General features: G+C 36.1%; 2 protein-coding genes across 3 annotated transcripts in view; one reads left to right on the top strand and one right to left on the bottom strand.

Moving 5' to 3' along the window:
* The window catches only part of Ppp4r3b (protein phosphatase 4 regulatory subunit 3B), a 61700-nt gene extending 37869 nt beyond the window's left edge, over positions 1-23831 (bottom strand). Inside the window, exons 1-4 of one of the 2 annotated variants that reach the window (XM_046423728.2) lie at positions 23403-23831; positions 21700-21755; positions 13511-13609; positions 7142-7765 (exon numbers count right to left, since the gene is read on the bottom strand). In XM_046423728.2, the coding sequence (XP_046279684.1) occupies positions 7142-7765; positions 13511-13609; positions 21700-21755; positions 23403-23544 (921 nt within the window). In that variant the 5' untranslated portion in view covers positions 23545-23831. The remainder of the gene's footprint in view (positions 1-7141; positions 7766-13510; positions 13610-21699; positions 21756-23402) is intronic. The other variant, XM_046423720.2, reaches the window with a different exon arrangement.
* On the top strand, positions 12148-13283 carry LOC124078724 (small ribosomal subunit protein bS21m). The gene has a single exon (XM_046423764.1). The coding sequence runs from the start codon at positions 12429-12431 to the stop codon at positions 12690-12692; it is 264 nt and encodes an 87-aa protein (XP_046279720.1). The 5' UTR covers positions 12148-12428; the 3' UTR covers positions 12693-13283.
* Positions 23832-24110: the final 279 nt, after the last annotated feature.

Genomic DNA, 24110 nt, shown 5'->3' with positions numbered 1-24110 from the left:
TCAGAATATATTTATAATTTTCCATAAACTGAGTATATCATTCACTTCTAGTTATACATTCAATAATATATTAATTTAGCTAGAAATCTCACTTATAAAGGACTTTTTTTTTGTACCAAGGATTGAACCCAGGGGTATTTAACCACTGAGCCACATCCCTAGCCCTTGTATATGTATTTTATTTAGAGACAGTGTCTTGCTAAGTTTCTTAGACCCTTGGTAAGTTGTTGAGGCTGATTATGAATTCGTGAGTCTCCTGCTTAAGTCTCTGGAATTGCTGGGATTACAGGCATTACCACTGTGCCTGACTGTAAAGAAATCTAAACAAAAAGATATGTCTAAAAGGTGTGGCAGCAACTCACTTTGATACTTTTTCCAGTACCCTTTCAGGGCCTACTTACTCTTTATTTTATGTAAACACAATTCATAAAGTCAGCATACACAGCAATACATGGGTGCACCCTTATGTATAGCAGCAAGTCACAATAGTCAAATTATGGAATCAGCCTAGATGTTCATCAAACAGATAAATGGATAAAGAAAATGTGATATGTGGATGCTAGAGAATAAAAAAGAAAAAGAAATAAGGGGAAGGGGGAATCTCATGAAAACAGAAAGGAGACCAGCAGAATACAAGAAAGAGACCAGGTGGAGGGAAGAAGGGAGGAGGGAAAATATTTCTGGGTAATGAAACTGATCAAATAAGGTTATGTACATGTATGACTATGTTGAGAAAACAACAATTCAGCCACAGTGGGGTATGTGGGGTATGCCTATAATCCCAGTTATTCAGGAGGATGAAGCAGGAGGATCTCAAGTTCAAGGCCACCCTTAGCAATTTAATAAGACCCTGTGTCAAAATAACAAAAGAATAAAAAGGAATAAGTGGTAAAGTACTCCTGGGTTCAATCCCCAGTATCCCACCCACCAAAAGCAGGTAAAATTAAAAAGTCATTTAAAACATAAGAACTCATAACAGTCTACAGATAACTGGAGCAGAGTCTTACATGTTGTTGTGGTCTCCAAGAATATAATTATATGAAAAACCACTACAGTAACTTCATTTTGATGACTCTGAAGTATTAAGACAGGTAAATATTAATTTCCCTAGATACTGCTTAAAAGGAAAAACAAAACATATAGTAGAGTATTTTTTTAAATTTAAATGTGTATAAAGTTCAGAGGTTTATAATTAAAATGTTACTTGTGGTTGTATTTTGGTGATGGATTGTGTTTTTTATTTTTGCTTCACTATATTTTCTAAAATAAGCAGAACACGAAATTATAAAGAAAAAAAAAATGTTGTCAAGATTGAAATTCACCTAGGTGCTGTGGTGCACACCTGTAATCCCAGTTATTTGGGAAGCTGAGGCAGGAGGACAGCAAGTTTGAGGCCAGTCTCAGCAGTTTAATGAGACCCTAGCTCAAAATAAGAAAAAAAAAAAAGACCGGGAATATGGCTCAGTGGTAAAGTGCCCCTTGTTCAGTCCCCAGTATTGCCAAAAAAGAGGAAAAAAAAAAAGAAATTTGCTTTGGGAAATTTATATCAAAAACTGCTAAAAGAATATAACTGAAATTGCTGCATTTAAGCTTTAGTTTTATTTTCAGAATTCCTTCTCAAATAGTTTCCATTAGTTTTAATTAAATAGCATGTTTTACAAATGTTTGTAGCAATAATATATGTAGAGCTGACAGTAAAATCAAAAAATACATAAGCATGTACTTCATCACTTAAATCCTTTCTTGAAATACACTGGCTTTCATCAATGAAAATCACTGGGAGACTGGGGATGCATATAGTCCAGTGGTAGAGTTTTTGCCTTGCATGTGTGAGGTTCTGAGTTCAATCCCCAGCACCAGGTGGGGGAAATCACTAGATACAATCCTAGAAAGTATAATATGCTCACCCACTAACCATCAATGAGTGCTATTTAAAGACAAAACTCCTTCATTTGCCTAACTCAAAACCATGTTTCCTTCCTTACTGACTTCACTGATTCCTTATGTACTGTGGCCTGCATCATCCATCTTCTGAGGGGACTCAAATGTGTATGCAATCTATCATTTATTCCTCAATCATTTTTTCCCCAAATAATTCTGGTCTCAAAATTTCTTTTGGGGGATGGGGGGAATACATTAGCAGGGAACTACATCCCCAGTCCTTTTAATTTTTTCTTTCCATAAAGGTTCTCACCAAGTTGCCTAAGGTCTCCCTAAATTGCTAAGGCTCACTTCAAACTTGTGATCCTCCTGCCTAAGCCTCTCAAGTCCTGGTATTACAGGTGTGCACCACTGAGCCTGGCTGGTCTCAATATTTTTATTTTAATAAATAAGTACATATTTACCTCCATTCGCACCTTTTATAAATTCTTATCTTCCTATATCTCTCCCAATTAAATCTTCATCCTTTCCTGTCTGAAGATTAACTCTGTCAGAATATTTTCATAGGAAAAAAGTTCCAACTTCTTGATAAATGCAATTTGCCAATTAAATTCTTCTTATATAACTCAGTACTTGTGAGCTGACAGCTGGAACTACATAAAATATTATACATAGAAGCAATCTCAAGTGTTATAATTCATTGGAAGAATGCTTTCTGATTCCTAGTATATTTTCTATGGACTTCAGCATTATTATTATTGATAATATTTTTTAAGATACACAAATAAACTGTTCCAATGTAAATTAAGAAAGTAAATTAAGACAGCTTAAAAGTCCATTACATAGTTGGAATGCTTTTTTCTGAACTTGCTTCTCAAACTAATTAAACTAATCTCTTTAGATCTTTTAGTTTTTCTTTTCTACTTGGTTTTAAGAACTTTTATTTAAAAAAACACAATTGTGTAGGATAAATTGTATGTGGCTGTTTTTCCAGGTAACACAACAAAACCTTGTGGGAGGCCAGGTGTGGTGGTGAATACCTGTAACTACAGCTGTCAGGACGTTGAGACTGGAGGCATACAGGCCAGTCTAAGCAACTCAGCCAGTATCTTCTTTCAAAATGAAAAAATAAAGAGGGCTGGGAGTATAGCTCAGTGGTAATGGGCCCAGGGTTCAATTCCAGTATAGTAAAAACAAAACAACAATAACAAATCCAACAAAAAATCAAAATAACACAAAACAAAACAAAATACCTTGTGGGAAAAAGGGGTTACTAGAAGCTGGTGTGGTGGTGGATGCCTGTGGTTCGGGAGGCTAAGACAGGAGAATCCTGAGTTCCAAGCCAGCCTCAGCAAAATTGAGACACCAATCAACTCAGTGAGACCCTGTCTCTAGGGATATGGCTCAGTGGTTGAGTTCAATCCCAGGTATTTAAAAAAAAAACAAAACTATTTCTAAAAGTCTAAATCAAACTTCTTTGCAATCATGAAAAAACAGACAAAATGAAAGAGAACCTGTTCATCATTTTTAGAATCACATAAATAAATTTAAATTTAGATCAAGCTTTGTGTCATTATTCAAAGATTGCCTAGTTCCATGAGTGGACTTATCTGAGGCTAGCTAGTAAATTCAGAATTCAGGTCTCCCAAATAATAAGACAAAATAAAGTCACACCTAGCAAATAAACTTTGGATAGGTTCCTAAGTTCAAACTTAAGAATGGAACCAAAGCAAAACTCAAGCTAGAAAGGACCAAATCTAGTAAGATAATTTACTATGTTCAGTCTTATACCTGAATCAAAAAAAAGTCTTAAACACAAAAGAATCACATCATAGCAAAAGGGCTTTTTTCTTTTAAAGTTATTTCTAGATTTTATGTATTTAATTAGTAACTGAAATCATTGCTATAACCTTATTAGCTACAGAATATGTGGGGAAAAAAAAAAAGAACTAAACCACTAATACTGCTGGGTTTGTGGTATGCTCAACTTTTTCCTATGGAATAGTGAAAATATTATATATTCAAACATGTTAAGGAAGCAAACAACTGACAACAGTTGGCTTTAGATCAACTTTATCATTTCCAGTAAGGGGAGAAATTAAAACTTATTGTTGTGAGAAGGATGTCATTCTGTAGTTATTTGTGAGGAAATAACTTCATTTTATTGGCTTTTAGGGATTTAATTTATAAAATACTTTTTGAGCACAGCAGGGCGGTCCACACTTGTAATACCAGATACTCAGAAGGCTAAGGCAGGGGAATAACAAATTCAAGGCCAGAAAAACTTGCAATTTATTAATTCGACCTTAAAATATTACTTTCCTTCTCATACATCTTTTTTTTTTTTTTTAATATTTATTTTTTAGTTTTCGGCAGACACAATATCTTTCTTTGTATGTGGTGCTGAGGATCGAACCCGGGCCGAACGCATGCCAGGCGAGCGCGCTACCGCTTGAGCCACATCCCCAGCCCTCATACATCTTTTTAAGTAGAATTCAGCATTACTGCTAGCACACGAGCCATAATTGATTTGTAAATATTAGATAAAAAACCCAAGCTCCTATGTATTATAAAAGAAACTTAATTATGTGCATGTTTAACCTTCTTCACACTCATTATAGGAGAATAATGAGAAATTTCAGTTTGAACAACTTAAATAGCTTGTAAAAGAATCATCTGGAATATATTCTACACTAAAAATAAAGTTACAGTAACAGAAAGATAAATATTGGTTGGAAGTGTCATAGAATAAAGTCAAACAGGTAGTTAGTTCATAGTACTTGGGCATTTCAGAAAATGAATCTCACGAACCAGAAATGAGTAAGACTTTTTTTTTTTTTTTAATTCTTTCAAATTCTATTTATTTATTTATTTATTTTGGTACTGGGGACTGAATACCAGAAACATTCAATCAATGAGCCACACCCCCAGCCCTATTTTCTATTTCATTTAGAGACAGTGTCTCACTGAGTTGCTAAGCACCTTGCCATTGCCGAGTCTGGCTTTGAATTCGTGGTTCTCTGGCCTTAGCCTACTGAGCCACTGAGATTACAGATGTGTGCCACCGTGCCAGGCCATATTTATCTTCATTTTTGTAGTACTGAACTTCATTTTGGGGACTGAACACAGGAGTGTCCTGCCACTGAGCTACACTCCCAAAACTTTTCATGAGAAAGGAACTCACTAAATTTCTGAGGCCAATCTCAAACTTGTGATCTTCCTGCTTTTGTCTCCTGAGTACCTGGGACTACTTGTATGTGCCATGGTACCTGGCAAAACTTTCCTTTTTTTAAAGTTACAGTTGATTTATATTATAAATTTCATAAACCTGTTATAAAATATAAGAAAGATGACAAATATGTATCACAAATATTTATAGATTAGTTTGCACAAATTTTTTAAAGTATAAAAGAGCATTTGATGATTCACTGTTAAGGGTTTGGAAACCCTTCTGAAATCAAAACCAGTTAACTGGAAAGCTAATTTTAAGATCCTGACAATAGGTTCTTTACATCAACTATAGATAGTGACTCCCATCTCCTGAGTCTGTAATCATTTTGTCTATAAGAAAAACAACATCCTGAATTGTATAGTATGGTTTACAAAACAAAACAAAACAAAACAGGTTTTATATATTATAAAAAGAACCTGATGTGTAAGTTTAAACTCCCTCACACTTACTGCAGGAGAGTAACAAAAAACTCATTATTTGTAACAATGATTTGGAGACAGATATCCTATACAAAATATAAAGTAACAATATAAAGGTGAATATTGGATGGAAATATCATAAAAATAAAGTCACATAGCTAAGTACAAAGTCAGAGATTCTCAATGATTTGATCTCAGGATCCCTTTAAACTCTAAAAATTATGGAGAGCCCCAAAGAGTTTTATTATGTGGGCTACATTTATTGATATTTATCACAATTGAAATAACAAAGGAGGCCTTTGAAAGTATTAATTTTTAATAAGCCATTATGTGTTCAAGTAATTATATATATATATTTTTAAATTTTTAGTTGTAAATGGACATAATACCTTTATTTTATTCATTTATGCGGTACTGAGGATGAAATTCAGTGACCAACACATGCGGGGCAAGTGCTCTACCACTGAGCTACAACCCCAATCCCTCAAGTAAATATTTTAAGTAAGAAACAACTATATGATTCTATATTTTTAAAGTTTAGAAAGGAGAATGGCTCTTTCACATTTTTTTTTGCAAATCTCTTTAATGTCTGGCTTAAAAGACAACTAGATTCTTCTCTGCATTCAATCTGTTGTGAAACACTGATTTGGCTTTAGTTTATGAGAAAATAACACAGACATGAAGCTGAAAAAGGGAAAGCCTCATGAACTCCTTTGAAAGGGTTTCAGGGACCTCCAGAGTTCACAGACCACATTTGGAGAACCACTACACTAAGTATATAACAGCTGCTCAATAAACTTAGTGACTGTTAAGGAAATAACAATGAAAATTATGTAGGAAATTGGATATACTCTAATATCACAGTGTAAAAATCTTCAAATGCATGATTACTATATAATGAGGATGTAAAGGAGTAACATGATAAACTCTTATTTACAACTGAAGAACAAAGAATAAAATCAACTTTGCAAAGTCAATAACCTAAGTATCATTTCCTAAAAATTACTATTTTTCAATGTTGGTTGCACATTTAAGTTATCTGGGACATTTTCAGTACAAATACTCATACAGACCCCAATAATAATTGTGTTTTTCAAAATGAAATAAAATATGTTAAAAAAAATAGTTGCATAAGGCGAGGGATGCTGCTTCAGTGGTAGAGTGTTTGCCTAGCATGTGCAAGGTGTGGTGGGACATGCCTTTAATCCTAGCTATTGGGAGGCTGAAGCAGGGGGATTGCAACTTCAAAGCCAGGCTAGGCAACTAACTTAGAAGATCTTTTCTCAAAATAAAAATAATAAAAAAGACTGGGGATGCAGCTCAGTGTAAAGTGCCCCTGGGTTCAATCCCCAGTACTACAAAAACAGGATTATTCATAACGTAACTCCATTTTAAAAATACAAAAAACTTAAAACAGCTGCATCAGAGAATATTTACAAATACAATTTGTGTTAAAAAAACTTTTCTCCTTCACAAAACAAGATAAAGTCAAATTTTCTATGCTTGATAGAACATTTAAAGGAAACAAAGTAGTATTTTTGAATACCAGCTTGACATACAAAGGAACTACATATCTGAAAACAAAATCGTGAAGAATTACTTTACTTACCTGCAACATGCTGACTATCTCAACTTTGTTGAAGAAAATAAAAGATGTGAGAGTAGAAAGAAAATTCTCTTCAAAAACCGATGGTGTAGGCAAAATGATGTCCTGAATATACTGTACCCTGTAAGTCTGATGTATTTTTTGCCTTAGTTCAGAGTCTGTAATTGGTATAACTTCTTTAAACTTTGCAGTTTTGGTCAAGAATTCTCTATGTCTTTTTGGCTGAGCCAAAGCAGGGTCATATTCAAGGCATCCCACAACATCCATGATACACTCATCAGAAAACATCACTTCAAAAAGAGTTGCCTTATTTAGGAATAAGATTCCTCTAATAATTTCATACAAATGATGTAAGCCTTCAGTGTTTTCTAGGTTCTCACAAGCTTGAAATAGCTGCAGTAGTTTTTTAATATAGCCTTCATTTTCCAAGGCCAGAGCCAGCTTTTCCCTACGGATAGGTGAGGAGAGAACTGAGGTAACCAAGTCAGCAATCTCTTCAAGTTTGTTGAGTTCACACGTGGGCAGGTCAATTAGATGACTGGTTTCAGGCATTTCTTCAAATCGTTCTTCTTCTGATTCATCAATGAGGTCCTGTGTGACTTCTACTGATGGGTCCTTACCTTGAACCTAAAATATAGAAGTAGAGGTGGTTATCTTAAAATTTAAAAGAATTCCAACATTTTGGAAATCAACACGCTGACCAGTGAATTTAAGTAGTAATGCCTTGCACAGAATCAATACTAGTAGTCATTGCTAATTAAGAGAAGTGTTGGACCAAGTTTAGAGTTACCTGAGTCTCAAGTAACTGACCACAGATAATTTCACCTATTAATTTTCCACCCTATATTTCCAGGATAGCCTGAATATTTCAGCTGATATTATATAACTGTATAGTCATTTAATCTTCACTATATCCAATAATTTTCCATTTTAAAGAAGGCAAACTCTTCTATTTCACCTCTCCCCACCCAGCCACTAAGTGTGATATTTAGCAACCCATCAGTGTCACACTGGCTGGGATGAGGATACTACTAAGTTTAAACCAAACTAAAACCTCATTCCTTATAATAAGTGAGAAAAAAAGATTTCTCCAAATGCCTTTGAAAAATATTTTGCTTTTGCTACAAACCAAAAGAAATAAAGTCTAATTTTAAAAAACGATATTCAGCCAGGCGCAGTTTAACACACCTATAATCCCAGCAACTCAGGAGGCTGAGGAAGAAGGATCAGAAATTCGAGGTCAGCTTCAGCCACTTAGTGAGACCCTGTCTCAAAATGAAACCTAGTAAGTGCTGGGGATGTAACTCAGTGGTAAAACATCCCTGGGTTCAATTGCCAGCGTCATCAAAAATGAATAAAATAAAATAAAAACAATATTCATTTAACATCTGTGATAAAGCCTCCAACTTTTAATCTATATCAAAATTACAAAACAATGAATAGCAAACTATTATGATTCAGATTGTCAACTCAGGTTAAGCAAGGCTAAAACAAATTTTCTATAATAAAGTACTCTATTCAACAACAAAAAATAACTCTTCATAAAATTTTTTCTAATTAACACAAGAATGCAACTATCATCTTCTCCCCTTCAAAACATCCTAAGTAGAAATGGTTCTACAAATTTCTGTATCCACCAAAGCAACACATGAAAAAAAGATCTAAGAGTTTAGAGAAATGTAGATACACAGATGCACATAAGTTCTTTTTCTACAGAGATGAATAATTTTACTTTTGATTTTTCAACAGTGTGGCTGGGTTTGGGGAAACGGACACATAAGTAGCAAGATCATAGAGCAATTCACATAAAATGCAAAGATAATTCAGAATTTCCTTCAGTTCTTGCAGTTTAGCAAGACCTTGTCTCAAAAAAAGAAAAAAGTTGGGGGAGAAGAGTGGTGGTGTAGATAGGTGGCAGAGCACCGTTGGGTTTAATCATCAGTGTGGTACAGGAAGTCAGTGCTCTCATGTCGCCTTTCCTTCCCACTTTGCAATATTTTAGAAAAATTAAAATGTGTTCTCTATCAGTCTGGCCCCTGAGTGGCTGTCAGAAGCAAAGTATCTTTCCTTCTAATCCTGGCCTACACTGGTCAAATAGGGAGATGCAAACCCAATCCAGAACCAAAAAGTAAAACATAATTTATAGGAACAATAACTAAATGTATAATCAGCAACATACACAAATCTTTCAAGTAATCTATACAATAATTAACCCTATAGGACTATCAGAGTGGCCAAAGCTAACATTCCTTCAAATGTTGGAAAATTTTGCATAAAAATCAATGACAAAGAGGAGAAATAGTAACTGAGGGCAAAGGAATTAATAAATGGGTAATGCAACAAAAGAAATCCAATGTTAATAATTGTGTCTCAAGAAAGGTTCAGAGCAAGATGATAGGATCTCCTAGCTCAATTACAACAGATGCCTAGAATGGTGAAATCTTATGTCTTCCAAGATCATCTCTGCTCTTAGAACCTGATATAGGTGAATGGAAGCCTGTAAACTCTGATGAATGACATCTCTGACATTTTATCATATAATATTATGATGAACTGGACTGTTAATGACTAACGTCTAGTATATGCTATTATCTATTAATTCTTACTTTTCAGGTTATATCTACTACCATACTATGATATGCATAACACTGGTATGGTTGATTAAACTGCTTTTATGTATGTACATAAATCTTATAACAACAATATTGATTATTTATTAAGTCAATTGACAAATGGGAGTTAAGCTTCCTGAGGATATGATGCCAACAGAAAATGACTAGCCTGAGGAAGAACTGGATTTTATTAACTACTGGCTAAGCTCTATGCTAAACAGTTCTGTACAAATTTATCAAAATGTATAAATTACAGTAGATCAAGAAGGGAAATGAATAATCATATTAGTAAACAAATATAAAAAGTATGTTGTGGCTTTATAAAACAGATGAGCCGTTTCTTCATATCTATCTCTACCTTATACTGGCTCTTTCAAATGACAGGCACATTCACACTCATATTGCTCTGTCATACAAATGATTATATTAGATGTAGATCCTTAGACAGTCATGATCATTTTGATGGGAAAAAACCTTGGCAAAGGGATTGACTTTTTCCAAAGAAAGGTTTGGATCTTGCTCAGCTTCCGAGAGATAATCTTTCTGTACCTGAATATCAGGCTATTCTGGATATTCTATGCTAACGATATGGTTTATGATACAAGGTAGTCTTCACTTTTTGAGGTGTTGAAGACTAAGGTTAGCCATGCTTTTGTGACTGATCCCACTGAAAACCTTGGACACAAATATTTGGGTAAGCTGCCCTAGCTGGCAATACTTCATGAGTATTGCCATACCTGGTTGCCGAGAGAAATAAGCACTGTCTATGTCTATAGGAGAGACAACTGGAAACTCAAGTCTGGACATAACTTTCCTGGATCCTGCTCCATGTATCTTTTTCCATGTGGTAATCTTAATCTGCATCATTTCACTATAATAAATTGTAGCCAGAAGTATATTAGCTTTGTTCAGTTCTTACAGTCATTTCAATGAATTATATTGGACCCTGAGAGTGGTTTTAGGGATCTCCCAAACTACCTGAGTAAAAACAGTACAATATACATTTTAGCAAAAAAAATTTTTAGTACAAATATATTTAGTCTTTAATAGTATATAAATATTCAAAACCACAAATTAAACAGTAAATACTGAGGTGGAGAACAAGGTATAACCTATATGTTGATCACTGCAAAATATTATCCATCCTATAAATACATGTTATAGTGAATATATCAATCAACATCCTAGTTCTTCACAAGGCATTTGTCTTCTGCATTATTTTTTTCTTCTTTAAATGTTTACTGAGTACATGTATAGTTACCATGCTAGCTACCATGCTGTTATGAGGGAGAGAAAAGAGAATGAAATAAAACATCACTTTTGTTAGAATTTATAATTTAAGAAGGCTATTCTTATATACTTTCATTAATATTCTGAACAATATCAAATATTTTTTTTCATTTTGTAAACTAGTAATTTGAAATGAGTGATTTTTCACTTTTAATGTTTTCTCTATAATATTTTTTATAAATTAGTGATTTTAATAGTTCATACCCTTCAGTATGTTTTATTATTTACATGGGTCAGCCCCTGCCCCACTGCACGGATGAACACATGATCCAAGCTCATCTTAAATCAAGAACAGAAAAACAAATATTTGTTGCATGCATTGTATATGTCTACAAGTTAAGACTTAATTTCTTAAGTCTTAAGTTAAATCTCATTTTATAGAAAACTTCTCACATGAAATATTCAATTCAATCCTCACAGAACACCTGGAAGAGCAAAAAGAAAAACAAAACAAAACAGGACCCTTTCACCATCATCCACAGGTTTAAAGGCAAAAACAGTAACAAAAACAATTTTGGGTTTTTTCTATGTATAGTTTATATGAATCACAAAATCTTATTTATTAGTTTTTAATTGTTTACCAGTTTAATAATGTATACTAATAATGCTCTAGCAACATAAGATGCACAGTAAGATACAAGGTAGAAAAGAAACAAAGCAACCATTCCCAGTTAAAAGTTTATTGATTCAGGGCCTCATATCAAATAATTCTTATTTGGAATGAATGGGGAGGCTCACACTACACTTTCTTGAACCACTTTATTAAATTATCTGGCACTGTTATTAGCAGAACCAAGGGGAAAAAATGATTGTATTATTATCAGATCCATAAACCAATTCAAAAAACTTAAGTACTAAAAATCATTAGAGGCAGGTGCAGTGGTACACATCTGTAATCCCAGTGACCCAGGAGGCTGAGGTAGGAAAATCTCAAGTCTAAGAGCAGCCTCAGTAACTTAGTGATACCCTAAGCAACCAAACCAAGTGAGACCATGCCTACAAAAAAAAACAAAAAAAAGTGGGAGGAGGCTGGAGATATGCTCAGTGGTTGAGCACCTCTGGGTTCAATCTCCAGCACCCACCAAATAAACAAACAAATAGGGGTGAAGGACTCCCTCCGCGGTCGGGAAGCCTCGGAGGGCCTGGGGAGGGCCGGGTCTGCACGGCGGCCCCGTCCCCCACGCCCGGCAGACTCCTTGTCCCGTGAGCGGTCGCTGGACCTGCGGCGCGCCCCTGCCCCGGCCGTCCCCCCCGCGCCCGGCGACGCGGCCTCTGTGGCGAAGCCTGGCTACCCTTGGTTTTCCCCGTTTTCTCGGGTCTCTGTGCTTTCCTTGCCTTTTCTCCGCCCTCCTGTAAGTCCTGAAGAGTGAAGACCTAAATCCAAAGTTATGGCAAAGCACCTGAAGTTCATTGCCAGGACTGTGATGGTACACGAAGGGAACGTGGAAGGTGCATACAGAACCCTGAACAGAATCCTCAGCATGGATGGGCTCATTGAAGACATTAAACGACGAAGATACTATGAGAAACCTTGCCGCAAGCGACAGCGGGAAAGCTATGAAACCTGCAGGCGGATCTACAACATGGAAATGGCTCGAAAGATCAACTTTTTGATGCGAAAGAATCGGGCAGATCCATGGCAAGGCTGCTGAGACGCGGATAGGAGGCCCACATCCAGTTTGTCTCCACCTCTTTCTCTATAATAAACTCAAATCGACTATATGCAAGAAAACTTGCATGTAGAGAAGCAACCCCACTGGTCAGCAGTAGACTGTCTTTCTTATTAAGTGAAAGACAAACAGTCCAAAAGTAGTCTAGGAGTAGAATCTTGGTGGTTAAAGGATAGGGAAGGGGGCTATCAGCAATTGTTTAATGGGCCTAGAGTGTCAGTTTGCAAATCTGAAAACATTCTGAAGATAGATGGTGATGATTGCCAACAAAAAAGTGAATGTACTTAATGCCACTGAATTACACACTTTAATAGTTTAAAAATGGTAATTTTTGTAAAAGTCTTTTCAGTAAGTATGTTTAATTCTAGGGTATGTAAGGAAAATTTACAAACTCTGGTGGGACATATACCTACCATATTCTACCCACTTTTATGAACCCTTAAGCAAAATCTTATTGGAAAAGCATCAGTTACTTTTTACTGAGCTACTCCCCGCATCCCTGTGCAACCACTGAACAAAGAGGAGAGGAATTATTTATGTATTTGGAATAAATCTGCTTCCAAAATACCTTAACAGTAGGCTGGAGTGGTGGAATCCTTGCCAGAGCAATAAAAGACAAGTTTAACATCAAAAAAAAAACAAAAAAACAAACAAACAAAAAAAAAACAAACAAATAAATAAATAAAATTTCAGGACTCTGGGGGATGCAGTTCCGTGATAGAGAACTTGCCTACCAAGGCCTTAAGTTTCAATTCCCAGCGTTGCAAAGAAAAAAAAATAAAAAAAACCCAAAAACTTACCTGACAAATTTTTTCCCAGATCTCATCACAGCCAGCTTTTTCCTGAAAACTTAGAGCCAGATCATAGTTCTCAGCTTCTGACCAAACAATTAACGTATCCTGTTGAAAAATAAAAAGATTTCTACATCATGACGACAGCAAAGATATGTACAAAGTGTACATAAAGTTGCAGAGACCTGAAACAGAATAGCAATGACAAATGCCATCTGATAAGCACAATTAACCTATACTCAACTGACTTTAGTAATATACTGGCAATGAAACAGTACTTTGGTATTCAAAATAATATTGATGAATTTTCTAAAACAAAAAATACTAAAACAGGTTAGTGGGCTTTGTATGTTACCAAGATAAAACTTAAAGGGACTACTTATTCTTGGCTAAAGTTGTAATGTAGACAATTCTAACCATCTACTTTCTATTGTTTCCAGAAAGTCAGCTGCTCCATTCACTAATGGCCTACATGTTTGCTCTTCCTTTTTAGCTAGTTGTCAACTAGTTAAAATTATGCTGACTGAAAGCCAACTATACGGGTGCATGCCTGTAATTCCATTGACTTGGGAGGTTGAGAAAGGAGGATCACAAATTCAAGGTCAGTATCATCAACTTAGCAAGGTCCTAAGCAACTTAATAAGACCCTGTCTCAAAATAAAAAAATGAAAGGCTGGAGATACAACTCAGTGGTGAAGCACTTCTGGGTTAAATCCTCAGTACTCACCGACCCCCACCAAAAAAAGCATGCCAACTAATACCTGTAAAATGTTAATATTTAACTCTACTTTTGGCTTTTTTTTTTTTTTTTTTTTTTTAAATTGGGAAAAGCCTTTAAGACCTTAAGCAATCTAATGGTGAAATGAAATCACTCATTCTACCTACAAATACTACCAAGAGCACCCACTGGTCTGGCAGCTTAGGTCGTAGAAAAATTAACCCAAGGTTATGTGTGTGTGTGTGTATATATATGTTCTTAGTAAAGTTTTGTTTATAAAAATGGTTTTAGAGGTTTTCAGAAAGGTTTGAAAAACTCTTACATAGATGGTGAGAGCAACTGATAAAAACTTTAGAGTAGATAACTCTGGTGATAACACAGATTTCCATTTATTCTTACCTGATTATATGGCATATAAGAAGTATTAATCTGAGGCCTGGATTAATTAAGGGATATTTTTCATATACTGGTTAGAGCCAAAAAGTACCAATATTTTCATTTTCAAGGCTTTGTCTTTATTAATCTGAGGCTCATTTCTAGTTTTTTCTTTTGTTTTGCAGTATTGAATCAAACCCCAGGGCCTCGCCCATGCTAATCAAGTGCTCTACCATTGACCTAATTCCTAGCCCTTTTAAATTTTATTTTGTTTTTTGTTTTTGGTGTTGGGGATTGAACCCTGCAGCATTTTGACACTGGGCTATCCTCCCTCTTTTTTTTTTGACTCAGGGTCTCACTAAGTTGCTTAGGTTCTCACAAAGTTGGTGAGGCTGGCCTTGAACTTGTCCTCCTGCCTCAGCCTCACAAATCACTGACACTGCAAATAAGTGCCACTGTGTCCAGCTAGTTTTACATTTCTTTCTTTCTTTTAAAGAGAGAGAATTTTTTAATATTTATTGTTCAGTTTTCAGTGGACACAACATCTTTATTTTATTTTTATATGATGCTAAGGATCGAATCCAGCGCCCCGCACATGCCAGGCGAGCACCTTACCACTTGAGCCACATCCCCATCCCTAGTTTTACATTTCTTAACATCAGGCCATAATATTTAAAAGTACTGGTCAGATGAACAATTATTAAATATAAAGTATTTTTTAGATTATATTTTTGGTGGAGGTAAAACTAAGTTCATGGTTTGGTTTGTTTCTTTTGCTTTTTGGGGTTGTTTGGTTGGTTTTGGGGTTTTGGTTTGTTGTTATTGTTTGTTTGTTTGTTTGTTTTTGTGGTGCTGGGGATTGAACCCAGACCCTTGTGCATGCAAGGCAAGCACTCTACCAACTGAGCTGTATCCCTCAGCCCACTTTTGCTTTTTGTTTGTTTGTTTGCCTTTTGTATGTGTGTGCCAGGAATTGAACCCAGGGATACTTAACCACTGAACCACATCTCAACCCTTTTTTATATTTTATTTGGAGACAAGTTGCTTAGAGCCTCATTAAGTTTCTGAGGCTGGCTTTGAACCTGCAATCCTCCTGCCTCAGCCTCCCAACCTACTGGGATTATAGGTTTTGCACCATCATGTTCAGTTCATGTTTATTTTTAAAATCAGCATTGTAGCTCTATTAAATTTTACTATGGGGGACTGAGCTTCATTAGCTCAGTGGCAGAGTGCTTGCCTAGCATGTGGGTTCTTAATTCCTTCATATTTTATATTTCATTTTGACATCACTAGTACTACAAAATGAAATTGACAGCCCTTCTTAGAGGTATCTTAGGCACTTTATATTCAGGCTCTAACCACCTTCTGAAAGAAAGTACAGCTGGACAATGGTGTTGCACACTTGTAATCCCAGTGACTCAGAAGGCTGAGGCAGGAGGATCATAAGTTCAAAACAGCCTCGCAATTTAGTGAGTTCTAAACAACTCTGTGAGACTCTGTCTCAAAATAAAAAAAGCGCTGGGGATGTGGTTAAACACCTCTGGGTTCAATCATCTCTGGAACCAAAAAAAAAAGTAAATCTGGATTAGGACCTGAGTACTATTCTCAGCTTCACTGTTGACTATTTCTGTGGCTTTTGGCAAATAATTTAAACTCTTTGATCTTTCCTGAGAGGAAAATCCTGCCTACATCAAGAATGTAATTATCATGAACACAGTTCTTTTATTGAATTTATTATGTCTAGGCCCTGTGCTAAACCATTTTTCGTATGTTAACTTGTAACTACCATAAGATAGGTAGCTTTAAAAGATAAGGTTCAGAGAAAAAAATTGTTCTAAATCACATAGCTAAAAATTTTCCTCATTCTCTAATCTTTCCAACTACGTATCCTTCCACTTTATTGTGTATTCATTCTTCCTGCTTACAAAGGTCTAATCCATCAGCATGCCCTGTCAATTCCATCCTCAAAATATATCTCAAATCTCTCTGCCTTTAAACACCTTCACCACCACCATATTCAATCACACATTATTTCTTACTTGGACTATGCAATGATCTCAACTAATTTCTCATTTATTGCTTCTTTCCAATTCCACAGACTTGATATTAAGATTTTCAATTATGTCCCTCCCCTACTTAAATTCTTCAAAAGCTTTCAAATTTAATATAAAAAAATCCAAACTAGAGCTAGGTACAGTGGTACACATCTGTAAACCCCAGACACTCAGAAAGCTGAGGCAGGAGGATCACAGTTTGATACCCTTCTGGGCAACTTAGTCCCTGTTTAAAAAAAAAATGAAACAAATGAAAAAAACAAAACAAACTAGAGAGTGACCACAAGCAAAACTCAACCAAGTATTACTGGATCAATGAGTAAATGTAGATAGTTCAACAAGGCTTAGTTTTAAATTCTGTTTTTAATTTATATTTACTCCCTCAAAGGAGGTGCCCTCTTGCAGCTAAAAATTGATGATTTTTAAATTAGCACCTCTTTTCCTAAGCTACCCTACCACTAGTCCCAGATGTCATTTATAAAATTTCCCTTTATTATTTTTTTTACTACCACTTCAAAGTCTAATGAAAAATAGCAAGACACAGGACAGTATATCGTATACTTTTATTTAAGGGAGAATCTATGTATGATTGTGTGCATTTCTGTTTTCACGTTCATACTTCAAGGCAAAGAGATATGTGTGTATATACATATACAACACACACACAAACTCAAGTGGTAATACTGGTGGTTTGCTTTTTTTTTTTTTGAGACCTAAAGTCTCCCTAAATTGGGTTCGATCCTCAGCCCCACATAAAAAAAAATAAATAAAGGCATTCTGTCCATCTACAACTACCAAAATTTTTTTTTAAATTTTACTATGAATCCTGGTCCCAAAGACTCAAACACAAGATAGAATCAAATTCTATCTTGTTCATATTAAAAAATTCACCAAATCTTCTAGCACTTTCAGGAGAATATACTGGATCTCTATCCCCTTTTTTTCAAGCTCATAAATCATACTTTCATGTATTTTAATTACTGCAAAAAGTCTTGCTACCAAAACCTCTTCTGCTCTGCCTACCCATTTTATTATTCACAACATTATCACACTGTTTTCCTTAAACACACTATTATTTTCATTATCTTATGCCCTTAGAAGAACCTATAGTGGCTAGGTATGGCACAATACATCTGCAACCCCAGCTATTCAGTATGTGAAAATGAGTCAAGTTCAAGGCCTGTTTGGGCAACTTCTGTGGGGGGGAAGTGGGGAGGCTGGGGATGTAGGTCAGTTATACAGCATTCCTGGGGTCAATTCCCAAATCACAGCAGCAGCAACAACAACAAACCCCAGCCCAATAGTTGCCCCCCGCCCCTCAAAGCAAACTAAGCTCTCAAAAAACTTACGCCTTTTATAGCAGGTGCTCTAATTCCTTCCCATCACAGTTCCTTCAGCAATAACCACTCTTAAGACTGAAATTTTTCTGATTCTAACTTATATCAATCCATCCCATCTCTAATTTTCTACTGTCCAAAGCTATAAAATATAAGTTTACTGTTTATAACATTTTATGTTGGCACATACCTGTTATACAACCCTAGTCAAGACTCTTAACCTTTCTGTACATTAGCTGCCTCTCCATGAAATCTTTGAGTGTTGCATAGTGACTTTAGTATTTAAATGTGATTTTTGTATGTGTTTTAATGTGTGTGTGTATGGCACTGCCTCCTCAGTCTCTAAGGGGAATACTTAAAATAACTAAAATACATAAAACGGAAATAAAAGGTTTAAAGATAAAATGAGCAAAATTTTTAAATGTTTCAGTTACACCGACTCCACATTAATAGCCCGCATTTAAGACCCAAACCTTAGTTGGCACATACCTGTTATACAACCCTAGTCAAGACTCTTAACCTTTCTGTGCATTAGCTGCCTCTCCATGAAATCTTTTTGAGGGATGAGTTAAAATATTTTACTATCAATATTATCATCATTCTGCAATTGTTTCATTTGTGATATTTACCAATAAAACTGAGGTGAGGATTTCCTTCTATGCCCTTCCTAACCCTGACTAACACACAACTATGTTAAATACAATAAACTTACATTCTTATGACTCTGCTTTCCATTTTGAAGATCAGTGGAACTGATTTCAAATAACTTAAAAATTTTGACATACATCAGGCACTTTTTTTCACTCTGTATTATATAATCATTCTTTTCCCAATGTGTTTAAAAACATAACAAAGTATAGTAACAAAGTACATTCCTTTCTCATTAACTTCTTCAGTATTACACACAGTAAGGAAGAAAGCAATGAGAATGATATTCAGTATTTGACATTCAACAACCTGAATTTATTTAATATGTTTAAATGTAGCAAATCTCCTACAAATACTCCATTCACTCACTAAGCTTTTAATTAGAACTCCCTAATGAATACTCTACTTTATGTAAATTTTGGAAATACTTTTCTAGATTAAATTATTGAAAAACTCAAAGAATGACATTTAAAAATTAATTCTTATGAATAAAAAATATTAATGTATTTGGAAATCTCAATTTGTATACTTGTAAAAAATGCAAACCAAATTTAAGATTTTGGTGAAAATACGAGAAACCACATCTACTACAACGAAACTAAATTTAACACTTAATTCTTTTAGTAAAGTGCATTTGATTTAAGTAAAAATAAAGAAAATAAAAAACCAGGTTATTCCACTTGCAGGTTTTTCATTCCTATACAAAGTTTTTCCATACCAAAGAATTCCCTGATGAATTTTAATGTTATATAGTAAAAGCAAACTACAAAGCAAAACAAAATAAAAATTAGCATTGAGAGGTGGTGTGCTCCTGTAACCCTAGCAACGCAGGAGGCTGAGGCAGGAAGATTGCAAGTTTTTTTTTTTTTTTTTAAAGAGAGAGTGGGGGAGAGAGAGAGAGAGAGAAAGAGAGAGAGAGAATTTTTTAATATTTATTTTTTAGTTCTCGGTGGACACAACATCTTTGTTTGTATGTGGTGCTGAGGATCGAACCCAGGCCGCACGCATGCCAGGCGAGCGCGCTACCGCGTGAGCCACATCCCCAGCCCATGAAGATCGCAAGTTTGAGGCCAGCCTCAGCAATCTAGTGAGACCCTGTCTCAAAATAAAAAATAAAAAAGGGCTAAGGATGTGGCTCAGTGGCTTAGCACCTCAAAGTTCAATCCACAGTACCAAAAAATTGTGGGGAGGGGAAAAGGGTTTGAGATATACAGTTCAGTGGTAACATGTGTGAAGCTCTGTGGAAAAAAATGCTCAAGATATGGTAAACATGTTCATGTACTCATGACAAATGTTTAATTTGATTTGTCACCAAAACAAGATATATGACATTTTCTAAGTAGAGGAAAAAGCTATTAATTGCATACTAAGAATTTTAAAATATTTTGAAGAACTAATTATATATGAAAGTTTTTAACAGTAAAACTTTTCATTAGTTATGCAACAGACATAATTTTAGTCCCTTCACTATTAAGTATTTGTTTCTGGGAATCCACATTTTCAGATATCTTGAAGAATGTACTTGATGCTGTAAATGTAATTCTAAAATAATTTCTCTTTTCCTTAAAAAAAAATCTCTGCCATAATAATTTTATATACTATACATGCAAAATTAAAATAATCCAAATGTTTGGTGGGTGTATATCACATATTAGAATTCAATAGTGTGGGCTGGGGTTGTGGCTCAGTGGTAGAGTGCTTGCCTGGCCATGTATGAGGCATTAGGTTTGATTCTCAGCACCACATATAAATAAATAAAATAAAGGTCTACCAACAACTAAACAAAAAACAAAAACAAACAAACAAAAAGAACACAACAGTGTCGTAAAAAAAAAAACCAACCCAAATATATCTACATTACTAACATGTAGAAATCTTCAAAATAAATGAGTGAAAAAAAAAATGCAAGTTGCAGAGTACATGTAAGAAAATATGACAATTGTGTAAAGTTAAAAAAAAAACATAGAAGACTACATACTATCTTTGGATATGTATATATGCAGAAAAGGTATAAAATCATCTACAAAAAAGAATATATATCAACATTAGAACAGGGTTATCTACAGGGAAGTAGAGAATGGATAGAATGGGATGGACACAAAGCGGGCTTTAACTCTACCCATAATGTTCAACATTATAAAAAGATTTGAAACAGATATGGCATATCTTTTTTAAACTGGGAATTGAACCCAGGGGCACTTTTCCATTAAGCTACAATCTCAGCCCCCACCCCGCCTTTTTAAAATTCTCTACATCACATAGGGCCTCATTAAATTGATGAGGCTGGCAACTTTCCTGGCCTCAGCCTTCTAAGTTGCTGGGATTACAGAGTATGTCCCATCATGCCTGGCAAATATGGCATAATATTAACATTATTAAATCTAGTGGTGTTACAGATATCCATTATAATATGCTCTTTACTTTCCAATTATGATACATTTCTCATAATAAAAATTAAACACATTCACACAAAAAACTTTAATCACTGCAACCATTTTCAGATTAAATAATTAGGCACCTTAAAACACAGCACAAGTTTTCTTTCCCAAAATAAGACAATAAATGTACATGGGAAATGCTATATAACTGGCAATGTACATGTCCATACAGGTACCCACTGATTATTAAAAATATACAACAATCAGAGATCAGTACTTACATGCTTCTACTTCAAAAACTTTTACCTGAGTTAAAAGATTTAATTCCCACTAGAAATAGACTTCCCTTCAAATTTTCTTTTATGCTATTTCCTTCAATCAAAGGTGATTCTGAATAAAAGGTTTAGTGTACCAGGTATAAGAGAGATCCAGCTTACTGCAGTTAAGTCTAATGAATACATTGTATACTAATAGAAACTAAACAGTGGCTCAATTTAATAATTAAATTATTGACAGTACAAAAACCTCCAATTTTCAGTATGAACCTGTCAACATGGAAGGGAATCACACATGGTCTCTTTGTTTACGGAACATTTTTTCCTTGTCAGGAAAGCATTCCCATCTTTGTCAGATTAATATTTCCTTGGTGACAGATGAAGTCTTTCAAATTAAAAAAAAAACTACTTGCCTGTTGTTTCTGATATGCAGTGTTTGGATTTATCTTTGATTCTAAGAGTAGTGATCCTGAAAGATAAAAAATAAGTCTCAAATTATAAAACTGTGAATAAAAAACTAACATATTAAAACATTAATAACAACAAGCTGGGCACTGTGGTGCAGGCCTGTAATTCCAGCGGCTAGGGAGGCTGAGACTGGAGGATCTCAAGCCAGCCTCAACAAAAGCAAGGCGCTAAGCAACTCAGTGAAACCCTGTCTCTAAATAAAATACAAAATAGGGCTGGGGATGTGGCTCAGTGGTTGACTGCCCCTGAGTTCAACCCCTCCCCCCCCACCAAAGAAACCAACTAAACAAATTAAAAAAAAAAAAATTAACAACAACAAAATCTTTTCAGGGCAGAGGTTGCAGGCAAGTGGTACAGCACTTGCCTAACATGAGCAAGGTTCTGTGTTTAATCCCTAGTACTACATAAAACACAAAAATTCCAAACTGATCATGTCTTTCCACTCTGCTGAACACCTTAAGTAATTTCTCTCCAAATATATTCATCGTTATTTAATTTACAATATTTCATTTTATCCCCACCTACTCCTAAAGGAAAAAAAATCCATCTAAAACTAACACCCAGACCAAGAAGATGAGGAGATGGGATGATAAATTTAAGTTTCAATGAAATGAAAATTTTAAGGTCAAAATGACCATTTGAAATCAAACTTTTAATAAAAAGTTGCTTTTATTGTATTTCCAGTTTAACAAATAAGACAAATTATGAAGGACCACGACCAAGATCTGTAAGTATTCAGTATACAAATTAGTGTTGCATTTATCCTTTTCCTAACCCTAAGAACAAAAGAATGCCTTATAATACAGAAATAAATGCCCTGTTTAAAAGGGAAAGTACGAGAGTGCACTATTACAAGAATAAATCTAATTGTTAACTTTCTATTACCTGAAAACATCAGTTGTTCAACTGGAGGCATTCTAATTATACTGCAAAAGGGGTTTTAATTATAGCTATATATTTTATAATTTAAAAATATTTCACATGACTCGTATCATCAATCAACGAAATCGAGGAGTTTACAATCTGCTTTGGTGTCCTTGCTGAGATTGTGATGTATCCACTTTTTCATAGCACCCTCTACAAAAGCAGCCCGGAGAAATCCCAGACTAAAGATATATGTGTTTGTGCGTGCACATGTATCGTGGCAACTATCTGCAATAACCCCAGGAAAAGGAGCCTTCTGGTTTTCCCCCGCACCTGTCGACTGTAGCAACGAAACCGGTTGCTTAAATTTAGTGTTAAAAAAATAAAAAGAAAAATTAAAAGGTACTCATAATAAAAGTTTTGCTAAATCTTTTGTACAAGACACATAATGGATAAGAATATAACTGATGGAGGTGTCAGCTCCCCAGGGTAGGCAGATCACTATCGCTTCTCTCAGTACTTCCTCCCACTCTCTAAAACCTCTTCAAAGGAGGAACTGGAGAGGAAGGGGTCAAATCCTTAATAGGGATGGGAGGCGGGGGAACGGAGAATCTGCGTCTGACCGAGGGTAAATCCAGGCAAAGTAGTTTGTTTTTACCATATGAGCAGGCTCGACACCAATCGCTGTCCCAAGAGATGATAATAGGAGTAACCGGGCTTAGGGCCTAAACCTCGGGCTGCACCCCAACGGAAGAGACTTACTCTATGGTCCCAATAACCTTACCGTCGGACTCTGCCCGAACCAGCAGGGACATCCCCTTGAGTTCCTCCACATAAGTGGAGGAGACGTGCCCGGTGCCTCGGTCGTCCCATTGCCGGTCTTCGTTCAGGGTATAAACCTTCACTCGTCGCCGTGTATCCGACATGGTGGCTGATGTCCCCACTGCTCCGTCCGCCGCCTCCTTGCTCACCTCTTCCGCGACCCTCACTCTTGAGAGACAGTAGTGGCGGCGGCGGCGGCGGCGGCGGCGGCGATGGTGGTGGTGGTGGCAGCGGCGGCGGCGGCTCTGGAGAGGCCCCAGTTCACCATGGCTCCAGAGGTTCAGCCGCGAAAAGGGTTGACAAGAGCCACTGAGACCCCTCCACTCGGAGTCCCCGTTATCTCCTACTTCAGCCCCACACACCTCCACCCTCCCGTCCCTTTGCCCCCCAGAGCTCGCTCGCTCTCCCGCCGCCGCCGCCGCCGCGGTAACTACTACAGATCCGCCATCTTGTAACCCGATTCTCTCTGCCTTTCTCTTCCTCCTACAGCAGGCTCGCACGGGCTGTCCTAGCAGGGGCTACGGCGGCCGACGAGTCCAAGGCAAGGACTCCGCCACACGCGCTTCCCGGGCCCGAACGCTCGGCGCTATCGCGAGGAGGGGTGTGCCTGGGGTGGGAGGGGCTATGTAGGCCTTCCTCCACTTCCGGCCCCTCCTCTTGCGCGAGATCT

Source organism: Marmota monax, unplaced genomic scaffold (genome assembly GCF_021218885.2).
Source record: "Marmota monax isolate L192 unplaced genomic scaffold, Marmota_monax_Labrador192_F-V1.1 WCK01_AAM20220418_F8-fsc00015, whole genome shotgun sequence".
NCBI lineage: Eukaryota > Metazoa > Chordata > Mammalia > Rodentia > Sciuridae > Marmota > Marmota monax.
The sequence above is the reverse complement of the archived record's forward strand: the minus strand, read 5'-3'. Positions and strand labels throughout refer to the sequence as shown.

Coding starts and splice junctions, on each gene's coding strand:
- LOC124078724 (XM_046423764.1), top strand. CDS start 12,429: ATGGCAAAGCACCTGAAGTTCATTGCCAGGACTGTGATGGTACACGAA.